Source organism: Glycine max, chromosome 12, assembly GCF_000004515.6.
Source record: "Glycine max cultivar Williams 82 chromosome 12, Glycine_max_v4.0, whole genome shotgun sequence".
Lineage (NCBI taxonomy): Eukaryota > Viridiplantae > Streptophyta > Magnoliopsida > Fabales > Fabaceae > Glycine > Glycine max.
In genome coordinates, this window is record NC_038248.2 from 8,493,785 (window position 1) to 8,508,257 (window position 14,473).

The following is a 14,473-nucleotide window of genomic DNA, read 5'->3' on the forward strand; positions in this document are numbered from 1 at the left end:
AAATCGTTATCTCTTTCTAAATTAAAGGCGCCGATAAGTGTAAGTGATCAACCAAAGGAATTTTAAAGAATTTTCCATTTTGAAACTTTGGGCTTGACCATTCCACTATAAAGTAATAATGACAATATTTTTGGCAAATAGGGCTTATGGTATATAATGATAAGACCATGATTGTCCCCCATTGCTCTAATCAAATTGTACTTTTTGGATTTTCATCTTGGTGCCGCGAGACTCACTGTGCCATGATTCAATTCTCATAAAGAAAACTACTATAAACAAATTTGAAATTTAAGTGTGCTGAACAGGCTCCCTAGGACCCACAAATATTACTTGCTACCCAACTCTTTTAAGATTTTGCTAATCATTCCAAAGACAAAGAAACCTGAATCGCACTGCTTTAACACGTTCAAATTTATGGACCAAGCACCAAAAAAGGCTATACTCATCTAGATAGTTCTTTTACTTTTATGCATAGGCATAATAGGATCGATTAGTTCCAACTAAAGAAACCAACCCCAAAAATATCGAATCCTCACAGTACAATTACTTCTTACCCCCCCCAAAATGATTGATCTCCCAAAACAGAATAATTGACTTAATAACAAGTTGAAAGAAAAAACAATAGAAATTAAGTAATTTTAACAATGCGATTTTCTTGATATATATTTCCACATAAACAAACAAGGGCAGACACCAATCTTTCGGTATTAAATGAGGCCATTTGGTATTAATTTATTATCAATTATGGACATGTGAAGTCAGTGTGACCCAGTCCTTACATTAGGGCCTTTTATAAAATGCCACCATAGAGTATTGACCACCCTTTTCATGTGGCCTACAATTTAATCCTCTGCACTGTGTCTGTGTCTACAAACTAGTGCACCATGAAGCTCATTTGGGGGAGGGGGGGGCATACACATTCTGCATGTTGCTAGAGACTGGGGCAATAAGGGCATTTCATCTGTGCAGTTTAACTGAGTGAGAGTGAGAAAAATGAAGTAAAAAGCAATGTCATTATCAATCACTACCATGAAAGTACTAAGTAATTTTCAGTGAGGAACTGCACCTGTTGCAACATGCCATTTTTCTAAAGAAAATGGCTATACAAAAGAGAAGTATGATTTTCTAACTCACTCTTTTAATTGGTCCAGTAAATAAATGTTTGGCTGAAAAAAATATACCAAAGTGACAACGTAATGGGTACACAAATCTAGTACCTTGTGTTACTCTTACACGTTTCAAGCTTCAATTCAATTATTTAACTGTCCCTTCAATTTCGATTTTGGATTAATGATTTTAAAAAGTAATTGCATTTGTAAAAAGTGATCAGGGATTAATTTAGGATATATTACTAAGAACATATTTGTATTTTAACTGAAAGAGCTCAAAAACATTTTTACTCTTAAAAGCAACAATTTCTTTTATCATTTTATACATTAAAATTTGCAAAAGCACTTTTTAACTTTTATCTAAATATAAAGTAAAAACAATTGCACTAGCAAAAGAAAAAAAAAAGAAATTTAAAGGTAGATACAATCCTTCTAAAAGTTTTATATTCTTTCTTTGCATTAGTTTCTGAAGGGTGACTTCACCATAAGATGTGACGGGTTCTTAGTATTTTTCACAGCTCAATCAATGCTTTAACTTTCCTTTACGTCTCATTTTGTAGTGTAGACATGTGCCGACAAACTACAGCCACGGTAAAGGGCTCTCCTTCATTGGCCAATCTTGTAAAGTTTTTCAGCCCAAGAAGAGCCATTCGTCGATGCATAAATCACTATCTAACTTTTTTATTTTATTTTCAACCCAAAAAAACACTTTTTTTTTTTCATGGTGGGGGACAGACACATAACATAGACATAATCAAAATGACAATTTTTATAATTGTCTCCAACAAATCCAAATTACCATCAATATCATTTTTATCACCATTCCCAGCTTAGAAGTCGCACTCAGACTTTACCAAGTGCCCAGTGGCTACCAGATATGGCCACGCTGTCACTGTTATTTCAGCTCCAACATTAACTCTAGGAGTAATTGCATGCCACAAATAGGGAATTAAGAGGGGGTGGATTGAGTAAAATTTTAATGGAATTTTAACGGGCGGGTCAAAAATAGATTATTAATTTATCTTGTAAGCTAGGGGAGCTAAGTAACCGAATTGTCCATTTTTTATATAACCAAAATTCATTTCACATACAGCATATATTTAAATATATACTTAAATACACTTTTGGTCTAACTATTATTTAAAATTTGTAAATTTGGTTCTTTATTTTAAAATAAAGACATTTAATCTTATATTTTATAAATTCATGATTTTAATCCTTTTATCAAATTTAAATGTTGGCCTATAAGAGATTAAGCTGATATGATTCAAATTTAGTGACATAACATGAGATTATTTTTGTTTAACTCACATAATAGTTTAATATTAATTTATTAACAAACAACACTTTGAGTTTGACCAAAGGACCAAAATCATAGATTTTACATAACCAAGGCACTATAGTTATGTTCAACAAAACTAGCTAGAAGTTAGAAAGCTATCTAAAAAGTTGGATGGTAGTTGAAACCTAATAGTTGAAAGCTAACTTATTAAGTTATAAGTATTCAGTAAAATTATATGAAATAATTGAATACTGTCAAATGAAAAAAATGGAATATTTATTTCATACATTTAAATAAATTTCAATTTTATTTTATGGATAAAAGTATATTTTGAGATGTTAAAATGGGGTGAAAAAAATACACAACAAAAATATGTTTTCGTTTCTATATTTTATAAACAGAAACATATTTCTGTTGTGTATTTTTTGGCATCCCCTTTTACACAATGAAAATATATTTTCATTTAAAGGGTATTTGTGAAATAAAAAAACATTTTGGAACACGTGGGGGTGATATTAGAAATTGAGGTGTGAGAATAACAATTCCCACCTAAGGAACGGGATTGCTTTCAGAACAAAGCTTAGCCCACTACTTAACATAGTCCAAATTGGGCCTTTACCCTTGAAGGCCCGATTCAATTAACAAGTGTTAGTGCTAACATCTGAATGTGCACGTAAGCTATGCGAAAAGCACTTGCTTAAATGAAACTCCGCCGCCGTGAGCATGAGCGGTCACCGCCTCCACCGTGCCCTCAGCAAACTGAAACTCATCGAAGAAGAAAATGACCAACGCTCACAAGATGCGCGTGGCATTCACCGTCGTCACATTCACCGCCGCAGCCGCCGTCATCTCCGTCTTCTTCGCCGCGCGAAGGCGCAAGCAGTAAAAGTCCTTGCCGTGCTATTTACACTCCGAACAGAAACCAAAGTGCGCGTTCAAGCGCGTCTTAGCGGACAACTCCTACTCTCCGTTCAATCATCTCAGCAACGACGGTACATTCCACACTCGTTTCTGGGTTTGGTTACTGAGAAACCGAAGGAAAATATGAAAGTTCACGTACTCGATCGTGATGCTTAATCGCAGTAACTATAAGAAAGACGCAATAGTTTTTTCTTTATCATTTTCGCATTTCTTCTATTCATCGAAGACTTTTTTGTTTTTATTGTTTTTTTTCGTGCGTGCGAATTTTTTGCCTCAGGTTAGGAAATCGAATTAGCTAATTTTGCTTAGTGGATTTTGAACATTTTTTTCGGAAATTTCGAGAGAGGGAAATGAATTGAGGTTGGAGGAAGGTTGAATTTGAGGTGATGAGTTTTCATAATTTCATCATCGAGATTTTCATTAGCAAAATTTGCACAGAGGACAGAATACAGAAAGCTATAAATTCATTGTTTTAAGTTCTAAGGTTATTTTTGAAGAAGAATAGGCTGAGTTTAGGGGTTTTCTTACAGAGAATGCTTTGAATTCGCATCCATATGAGGCAGAGATTACGGCATTGTTGAAAAATCCTCTGCCTAAAATTGAGCTTGGAACTGAGATCGCAGACTTGGAAATGAAGGATTCCTATGTTTGGGTTCATACCGAGTTAAATGAACTAATTGATGTTTTGAGCGAAGAGAGGTTCTTTGCTGTGGACACGGAACAACATAGCTTACGATCTTTTTTAGGCTTTACAACATTGGTTCAGGTAATGTTGTGCAGTTTTTGTTGATAAATATTTGTGTTTTAATTTAAAATTTATAAATATATATTAATTCTATTTTATAAAATAAAATATTTATTTTAGATTTTTTTAAGATTTTGTTTTAATGAGTCAAACTAGTTTGTTAGATTTATTTTGACAATTGTAGGTTAATTTCCAACTGTCATATGTTGTTTGTTGCTTATATATTATCTTTCCTCATTTCTAAAAAGATGACAGAACTACAGTCTCATCTTTTTCTCCCAAAATTTTCTTTCTTCTCTTATAAAATAATTTATTTCTTGAGAGTAAAAGCATTGGTGTTCAAGGTTCGAGGATCCTTTCGCTGCACACGATCGGAACCAACGGGTTGTCGTATCTTGGGAGAGGAGCGCAATCATAATTTCTTACCCGTGCAGTGGGGGCGTTTTCTCTCTAAGGATAGCGTTTACGCGCTTCAACCCAGGCTATTTAATTCTTTCCCTTGATTTAATTTTTCATTGTGCTCATTGTATGATATAATGCATTATTTATGTGATGTCAATTAAATTTAATTTGCTACTGCTATTTTGTTATTTAATTCAAGACTGTGCATCTTCTTCATATTTATTTTCTTTCATTTTTTATTTTATTTTCCAACAGTCTTAGAGAGAAATATTAGTTATCACTTTCTTCTTGCATAGTCTTTTCTGCAGTAGCATTTTATTTTGTCAAAATATCTGTCATGAATATGATTGACTCCCCTTTTAGTAAGTCTGAAAAATTAATGGATGAAGACACACTGTATTATGCTTTATTAAAAATGTTTTATTATATTATTTCATTTCCTTAAATTTTACATTAGTGAGAGATTGTTGAAAAATATTTTCTTATAATTTGAAATTTAAAATATATTTTCTTTATTAATGATGGTTTTGAAGAGAAAATGCTTTTAGAATTAGTTTATGTGAAAAACTAAAAGCATACTTCTAATTTCATTCATCTTTTACTTGGTCAAATGATCCTGTGAACACAAGTCTTTAAAAATCAGGACATTTGTTGTTTGGTTTTTAATTTTTATTGTTTAACGTTATTATTACTACTGCAAGTATTTTGTTATTACATGTTGACTGATTGTCTCTTTATTTATAACTCATTGATAAAAGATAAGCTTGTGAAAATATAACACACAAAATAATAAAATAAACACTTTGGTAAAACTTTATATTTTGCATGTAGTATTCTTAAAAGAGTATCTTATAAACAAAAAAAAAAATCTTTATGAGCTATGGAGAAAAAGAGAACCAAATCTGAAATATCTTAAAGTGTGGGGGTGTCTAGTAAAGGTTAATATCCCTATTAATAAGAAAAGAAAAATTGAAAAAAAAAATATTAATTATATTTTGTTGGATATTTTTTACATAATACTACTTATAGATTCTTAGTTATTAATTCAGAAGTATCTGAAATTTCTAATGTTACTATTATGGAGTCTAGAAATGTGACTTTCTTTGAAAATATTTTTTCTTGAAAAAATAAATTGTTAAATCTTTGTATGGTTTGAAACAAGCTACAAAGCATTGACACAAAAGTTTGATTAAGTTATTCTTTTGTATGATTTTCAAATTAATGATAGTGATAAATGTGTGTATGTGAAAATTTTTTATGATAACGGATGTGTCATTTTATGTTTAAATCTGGATGACATATTGATATTTGGTAGTAATATGCATTTCATAAATGATGTGAAGTCCTTATTGTTTAAGAAACTTTGACATAAAAGACCTTGATCAAGTAGATGTGATTTTGGGAATTAAGCTTATAGAGAAAAATGATGGTATGATTTTTTTACCCAATCTTATTATGTTGAAAAGCTATATATTAAAGAAGTTTAATTATTTTGATGCGAAACATGCTTTTACTCCTTATGACTCATCCATCAAGTTAAAGAAAAATTTGAGTAAAGGATTTTCTTCACATAAATATTCTCAAAGTATCAGCTCTTTATTGCATTTGACAAACTTCTCTAGGCTTGTCTGATATTGCATATGCAATTGGTAGATTAGAAAGTAATTGAAGGATTTAGTGATACAAAATTGAAGTTCTGATTTTGATGAAATAAAATTGATGAGTGATTATGTCTTTGCTTTAGATGGTTGTGTAGTATCATGAAAATTTACTAGACAAATTATTATTTCACATGAAAGCAAAAATTATTGCTTTAAATACTGCTACTAGTGAGGCTGAATTTCTTAAAAATGTATTATGTTATTTGTCATTCTTAAATAAGCGTATACCTCCAATTCCAATGCATTGTGATAGTCAAATTGTTATATCTAAAGTGACAAGCAAAATTTTAATGAAAAAATAAGACACTTAAGAGTGAGACATAAGTCTATAAGAAATTTGATTTCTCATGATGTCATTTCTCTTGACTTTGTCAGGTCAGAAAATAATATTGCAGATCCGCTTACAAAAAGGTTGACATGTCAACAAGTATTTGAGTCGTCGAGGGGAATGAGATTAAAGCCCATTATTTAGTTACAACAATGGACACTCGTCTCCGTGTGATTGGTGATCCCATGAATGGAGTTCAACGGGTAACAACGAAATTGTTTGTTGACTAAAGTACACCAAAATGAAATTTGACGGAGTTGTTCCGTTTCTCATTCTTATGACGAGGTGTATTATAAATTGTGGCAATATTAAGGTTGAGATATTTATATATGTGTATTTTTGGTGGAAAAAAAATACCTCTTAATGAATCCGATGACAATTATTGTAGGGGTGGGGGTCACAACCCACTCTTTGAGGATTCACCTAGTGAGTGTGGTGGTGGGGCCGCCACGGTGAGATTTGGGCTAATCTCTAAGTGACACTCACGAAACAAGATACAAGCGCAAAGCCGTGTAACGCGCTACCACTGATTAGAACCTAATTGAACACCAATATTGTAGGGGTTGTGTACTAAAGTCCGGTTAAAGAATATGTAGTTCAAGACAATCAAGTCACTACATTTTTCTCGGATGGAAGTTCATAAACACTAGGTATAAGGCTCAAACCCGGAAGGTTCCTTATACCGAAATACAATATTACATGCTCTTTCTCTTATGTTTTTATACAAATTATCTTTCAGAAAATATATTTTAAAATTTTAAATTATGTGGGGGAATGTTGATAAATATTTGTGTTTTAATTTAAAATTTATAAATATATATTAATGCTATTTTATAAAATAAAATATTTATTTTAGATTTTCTTAAGATTTTGTTTTAATGAGTCAAACTAGTTTGTTAGATTTGTTTTGACAATTGTAGGTTAGTTTCCAACGGTCATATTTCCAACGGTCATATGTTGTTTGTTGCTTAAGGTGATTTGTGCCTATATATTATCTTTCCTCATTTCTAAAAAGATGACAGAACTACAGTCTCATCTTTTTCTCTCAAAATTTTCTTTCTTCTCTTATAAAATAATTTATTTCTTGAGAGTAAGAGCATTGGTGTTCAAGGTTCGAGGATCCTTTCGCTGCACACGATCGGAACCAACGGGTTGTCGTATCTTGGGAGAGGAGCGCAATCAGAATTTCTTACCCATGCAGTGGGGGCGTTTTCTCTCTAAGGATAGCGTTTACGCGCTTCAACCCAGGCTATTTAATTCTTTCCCTTGATTTAATTTTTCATTGTGCTCATTGTATGATATAATGCATTATTTATGTGATGTCAATTAAATTTATTTTACTATTCTTATTTTGTTATTTAATTTAAGACTGTGCATCTTCTTCGTATTTATTTTCCTTTATTTTTATTTTATTTTTCCAACAGTTTTTAACTCCTTGTCTGTGACTGAATTATGCCAGGAATTTGATGTTTGATAAATTTGTTAATACATTTGTCTTTGTATGATATCAAACAGATTTCTACACGGGAGAAAGATTATTTGGTTGATACAATTGCCCTGCATGATTTTATGGGCATTCTTCGCCCAGTTTTTGCCAATCCTTCAATTTGTAAAGTATGTAAGTTATCAGTATCATATTTCTAAACTGTTTAAATAGGATTTAGAAATTTGGTGGGGGAGGGGGGTGCTTGCACTAACATTAACTACTTCAATTTCAATTTCAAACCTTTTTTTTTACTTTTAAAATTTTATAATATATTGTTGTTAGAATAATTCAGAGTTTTTAGGCTTAATTGTACTTTTGGCCTTCAGGTATCATAATTGTGCCATTTGGTCACTCGAGTTGCTGTGTCAGCAAAATCTGTTAAATATTGAATGGAATACCGGTTAAGCAATTGTGATACCTGGAGGAGCTAATTTGTGCAATTGAAACCCAAGGGACCAAAATTGCAAAATTGTGATACGTGGGGGAACAAAAAGTGCAATTAAGCCATTTTTTTAAATAGATAGGTAGATATTTGGGATGAAAGCATATTATCTATTGAAAAAATATTTGTTTATTATTGTCAGTGTTTTTGCATCCAAGTCTATTTATTACAGTTTTTTCCCACTCAATGGAAAATTTGTGGATAGGTGTTCCATGGGGCTGACAATGATATAGTCTGGCTACAGAGGGACTTCCATATATACGTTGTTAGTCTATTTGATATACTTCAAAGGTGAGCTGCCTATACATGTTGCCACTATCATGTCACCAGACCATGTACTGGATGCCATGTACCATACAGAATTTTCTCCTCCTGCATAACAGAACTGGAGAATTTTGCCTTTTGCAATTGATTGGCAATAACTTTATTTTTATTTTTATTTTTTTAATATCAGTGTGTTGTTCATGTACTGCAGGCATGTGAGGTGATGTCAAAACCACAGAAATCACTTGCTTATTTGCTTGAAACTTACTGTGGTGTGACAACAAATAAATTATTACAGGTTTGGCTTGATCATTTAGGGCACTATTTCTCTGTTATAAAGTTTTTGTAGCATTCTTTCTATTTACTCTTTCACTTGTTTTGTTGGGTAAACTTCAATCATAATCTTCTTCTGTATGTAGAATTACAATTTAAACTTGCAAAGGAGTTTGACCCTAGAAGTTTAGATTAAGACTTGAATTTACTGAAATGGCATGGAAAACTATTACGAATATGTTGGAAAAAGACAATAATTGAATGTTGCTTGAATGATGAATTTGTGCTAGACCTTATTATTGAATTAATACAGGGAAATTTTTAGAAGTATGTTAAAAAAGCCTATAGTTGAATGTAGCTTAAAAGTTGAATACTGAAATCATTTTCACAATCACAAGGGCAGATGTTTATATCAAAAACAAAAGTTACAAAGTGGTCAGTGTAGTTCAGATGATACATTTATTCTGACTTTTTAGTGGTCATCATTTAAATTGAAATTGAGGTTCTCCTGCAGGGTAGAAGAGATTTCATTTGAACTTTTCCACTGATTTGGAAGCAACCATCTGAACAATGAATCATATTGTGCCAAAAATTACATTGACAATGAATCATTTAAAATCTTGTTATATTGGCTATTAATGATGCAACTAGTCATTGAATGAGGTACATCAATGAATAGAACTTGTGCTCCTAAAAATAAAATTGAACTTGCAAACTGGTAGAAACCTGGTTTCGTATTAAGAAATGATAGGGACAAACCCCAATTACAAGATATAACACTGCAGAACTTCAAGTGTCTGTGCCTCTTGTTGAATTCACGTTGATTGGCTATCTTTGTTTGTCTTATAATATGCATAAAAGCTGTTTTCTTTCTTCTATTCTGACTGTAGCGTGCTGCCATAGGGACACAGTTTGTACTTTTCTCCTTTTTCTCTAAGTGTACTCAGTGTAACTTTTCTGATATATAAATATAAGAGTAGCTAAGTGTGAAAACAACACTTGAGTATTTTATTCAAACTTGCTTTACTCTGAACTCCTCTCATTGCCAAAAGACCCCAATTCTCTAAAAAATTACAAGATGATCTCTCTCTCCACTCTCTTATTTATAGGCAGCAATGCAGCATGCCTTATTCAGCCGTCTTGCCTAACTAACTAACTACCTAACCTATTGTAACTAACTACTGATGGGGGTTACCTAACACAATCATTTTCTCTTTCATGTAGTAAAATGTTACAAATAAGAGACAATGCTACTATGATGTGTTTGGGATTCTTTTAGTTAGTGACCGGAACTTATATTTCTTTTATATGCTTAATTGTAGCGTGAAGACTGGAGGCAGCGCCCTCTCTCAGCAGAAATGGTACATTATGCACAAACAGATGCACACTATCTATTGTATATTGCAAACTGTCTGATCAATGAACTCAAACAACTGGACAATGGTATTCACTCTTGTCTGATATTGCGAGGAAAGAAAGAAAAATATAAACAAAAAATATCTCTAATAAATTTTAAGCATTTATCAAGTAAACTGAAACTTTGAAAATCTACCTTGTCAACGTGTTTTTCTCCTCCTTTTATATTTGCCCCATGCTTCCCAAAAATGTGGCTGAGGAAATAAACAGATTATTTTATACCAGAGATGTGCAAGATCTGCGACCCATAAATATGGTATGGTCCTAAGGATTTGGTCATTTTAACCGGATAACTTTAATGACTTGAAGCAATAAGTTTATTTTCATTGTTACTCGTCAACTCAACAACTCTTTGGGACCTTTTTTGTTAATGTTATTGGGTCTACATTCTGAACTTATTATTGTGTCAGAAAACTCTTCTTCCGATGACAAATTCCATTTTGTTCTTGAGGCTAGTCGGCGTTCAAACGTGATTTGTTTACAACTTTTCAAGAAAGAGATTGAAGCTTCTCCTGGAGAATCTTCTGCATGATCATTATTTTCACGTCAAGTAAGCAGTCATGGCTTTCCATCAATTTCAAATGAATCCCAGGTTTGCTGCTTCTTGTACAGATTTGAAGTATTCTGTGTCTAATTGGATATATTGTTCTAATGTGATCTTCAGAATGCAGATTCAGAATATTTTGAGGCAACTGTGCTCGTGGAGAGATCTGATGGTCAGTTATAACATCTAAAGGCTCCTTAAATTTAGCTACCATTTAAGAATAATTTTATTACTGTAACTGTCTGTCTTTCTTCACTTCCTTGAGAGTTTAAGGACTGCTTTAGTTTGCAAATTATGAGATGGAACAGAAATTCGTTCCATGTTCATAGTCATTTGAGAGATCACTTCATGCTTCTTGAAATTCTGATAACATCTTATCATGCCATCTGACAAAATAAAACCTTAAGAGTAATAATGGACTAAGAAAAAGAAGAGGAATTTTATTAAGTACATTGAGGATTGCTTTTTTGATATATTCAAATTTATTATAGTTGAGGATACTTGACATTTTGAGTTATTAATTGGTGTGATAATTTTTTGAGTTTAATATTAATAGCATATTAGCAATAGAAATATTTAGGTTTCTTTTCCTTTCTGCCATAATTTATCCCTGAAACAAATCTACAAAATCAAGTGTATTTGATTTAAATTATTTTAAAGAAATATTCAATTTTTTTTGGCCAACGTTTTGAGAGAGCTTTTGAAAAAAAAAATATTATTTCCCCAGAAAAAAGTGTTTCCAGTGTCCAGACATGCGCTTAGCTATAGTCTTTATTATGATAATGAACTAAATGTATAAATCAAGTTTCTGTTGCTTGCTGTACAAACTTTGATGTAGTGCTAAACATATTCTATTTGACGTCAGAAAATATATGTTAGCAACACGATCTGATTATTTTGTTGTGAGTCCATACTTTCAGGCTCGTATTCATGATGAGAGCTTAAAATATGTACTGTCAGATCAGGCAATTGTTGCTTTGGCAAGTCAGCCTTCAGTGAGTCACTCTGAAATATACAGCACCATAGCTCAGGCTGATATCAATATGGAAATGGGTGTCAACTCTCTCATCCCTTCCCTGTCTCCTGTAATTTGCAGTCACCTTAGTGATATCTATCATCTGCTTGCAAACAAGTTGGATAACGATGATGATATTTATTCAGTGATTCTACAGAAGTGCCTAGGTCAAAATGGGAGCTGCCCACTTTCTATATTTAATTATGCTTTGTTGGTAAACAGTAACCTAAGACCTACTTTAGCCTATAAACAACCAGGCCCAAAAAATCCTAAACAATATTCTAGGAAGGCTTCTCGAGATTTGTTTGTTCAAAAATTCTCTTGTAAATCTGCTGTTTATCACAATTGCCGGATATATGCTAATGATGGGAGGCTGCTTTGTTATTGTGATCGGAGGAAGCTTGAATGGTTTGTGCACTTTCACTTAATTTTATTCCATTTGTAATAGACTAAAAAGTGATGTTAGTTTCTCCTTGATTAATGTTCAAATTTCCAGGTACCTTAATCGGGATCTTGCAAAGCTTATTGATGAGGAACCCCCAGCTATAATGCTTCTTTTTGAACCCAAAGGTCGCCCGGAGGATGAAGGCAATGATTTTTATATCCAGAGTAAGAAAAATATGTGTTGGGTGTGGTGAAGGAAACCACTACTTACGGTATCAATAATCCCATCGTGTTACAGAACACATTTCCCTGAGCATCTGAAAAGCCATCGTTCTCATGACATTGTCCTACTTTGTGTGGATTTCCATGAAGTTGCACATGCTGCTGCAGAAAAGTATAAGAGAAAAGTAGCTGTTGAATTTGGGATTCCTCTCTACCTTCAGAGGGTAGTTCATCCAGGTCAAAAGACTGAAAAACAAATTGGAGAGAGCTGTATATCCTTTACAATTACAAACAGCTGCTATGGCTCTTCTACGCCATGGGCCAAGAATGCCTCTCAATCGCCATGAAGAACTGACTGAGGTTTGATTGTATTTTTGTTATTAGTTGCTCTGACACATAGCTATTGTAGTGCCTCACCCACCTGATCATATTCAGTTAGTTTGAACTAAATGTAGTTAGATAGCCAAGTGAGAATTGATTTGTTTAAGGAATCCTTTGAAGATAGATTACATGTGTTTTAAATATAAATTATGGGTTCTGAATTGTACATCTGTAGTGATTATCATTGTTCATTATTGTTATTGAAGAGCTTCATCAACTACAGGTGTTTCTGTTTATCAAGTTGGTTTTTAATTTACTTGCAGATTATAAATAGATATTATGGAGGAAGGGAGATATCCGATGAAGATCTAGAAAGAGCTTTGCAAGTTGGCATGACTCCTCATGAGAGAAGACGATTCAAGAAGAAGAGAGGGTTTTCTTTTAAACATTCTATAGGGAGTACTGCTACAGTGCCAAAACAGGATAATCATGCTGGTTGCACAACCAGAATGAATGATTTGGACGTGGACACATTGAAAGTTGATGCTCATGATGGCTCATATGGAAATGAAGAAACAAGTGAAGTAGATAGAGAACTTTTTATGAGAAAAGACGATTTTGAAAACTCCACTTTAGCTTCTGATATTAAAGTTAATGGAGTTGTCTCTGCAACTCCGAACAGAAATATGATCACAGTTGAAACTACATACTACAATGGAAGCAGTGACTCTGCTGTGAATGTTGATGATAGCTGTCTAAACAGTAGGCAAGAAAATGGACTTGGTGAACATAATTCAAAACTATCACTCTTGGGACATGGACCACATGGGAAACAAGTTGTAGAAGATTTACTGAAGGAGTATGGTGAAGATGGCATCCAAGCGTTTTGTCAAAGATGGCATCCGAGCGTTTCATCAAAGAAAGAAGACACCAAGTCAACACACTCTTGAGATGATTTTTACCAGAACGAAAATGACTGTTTTGGTATTAATTTAGCTGAAGATTAAATTTTTATTGTAAACATGTACTGTAGAAATTGTTTCGGTTTAGATAACCTGAACTGTGGCTATAGTAGTTTTCAATTCTATAAAAGGGGTCCTCAAAGGCATTGTGAGGCACCCTTTTTACATAGACAGTTCAGAAAGAGGTTAGAGAGGGAAGCTCTAAGAAACAATCTTTGTAAGCTTTTCTTTCTTTTCAAATAAATTTGGTAGTTTTCTTTGTCTTTCTTTCCTTCTCTCTCCTTACTGATTCAGTGTGAACTATCACCGTTTCAATTTTCTTTTATGATTTTGTTTCAGTTTTAAGCTTTTAATTACTATTTTTTTTCTATAATTTCATAACTTGCATATATATATTTCTTAGTTAATGTCCCAAAAGAAAATCTCTTAATGCTTGTTTTACTGTCATTAGATAGTTAATTGTAGTACACTTATAATGCTATTTGTGTATAGCAACTGAGTTTTCATTCCTTTCCTCGAGGCTTTGATTATGGACACTATTTTTGCCAGTGGAAGAAGGGACTTCGGGAAGTTCAGTGTATACAATCCTGACAAGTGAGGAGCTGCTGCTAGTAGAGAGTAACCCCTTCAGGAACTACTAGTAACCTGCATATTTTGGTACTTCAATGCCATCAAAATCTGTTCGGTACTCAACGA

General features: G+C 32.9%; 1 protein-coding gene and 1 pseudogene across 1 annotated transcript; both read left to right on the forward strand.

The window, feature by feature from the left end:
* The first annotated feature begins 2,968 nt into the window (after positions 1-2,968).
* On the forward strand, positions 2,969-6,745 carry LOC106794175 (uncharacterized). The gene is made up of 2 exons (XM_014764650.3): positions 2,969-3,383; positions 6,496-6,745. Exons 1-2 carry the CDS (start codon positions 3,115-3,117, stop codon positions 6,590-6,592), a joined length of 366 nt encoding a protein of 121 aa, XP_014620136.1. The 5' UTR covers positions 2,969-3,114; the 3' UTR covers positions 6,593-6,745.
* Positions 6,513-14,040, forward strand: LOC100800629 (protein RRP6-like 3; annotated as a pseudogene).
* Positions 14,041-14,473: the final 433 nt, after the last annotated feature.

Coding starts and splice junctions, on each gene's coding strand:
- LOC106794175 (XM_014764650.3), top strand. CDS start 3,115: ATGAGCGGTCACCGCCTCCACCGTGCCCTCAGCAAACTGAAACTCATC. Junction 3,384..6,495: donor CAATCATCTCAGCAACGACG/GTACATTCCACA, acceptor TGACTTTGTCAG/GTCAGAAAATAATATTGCAG.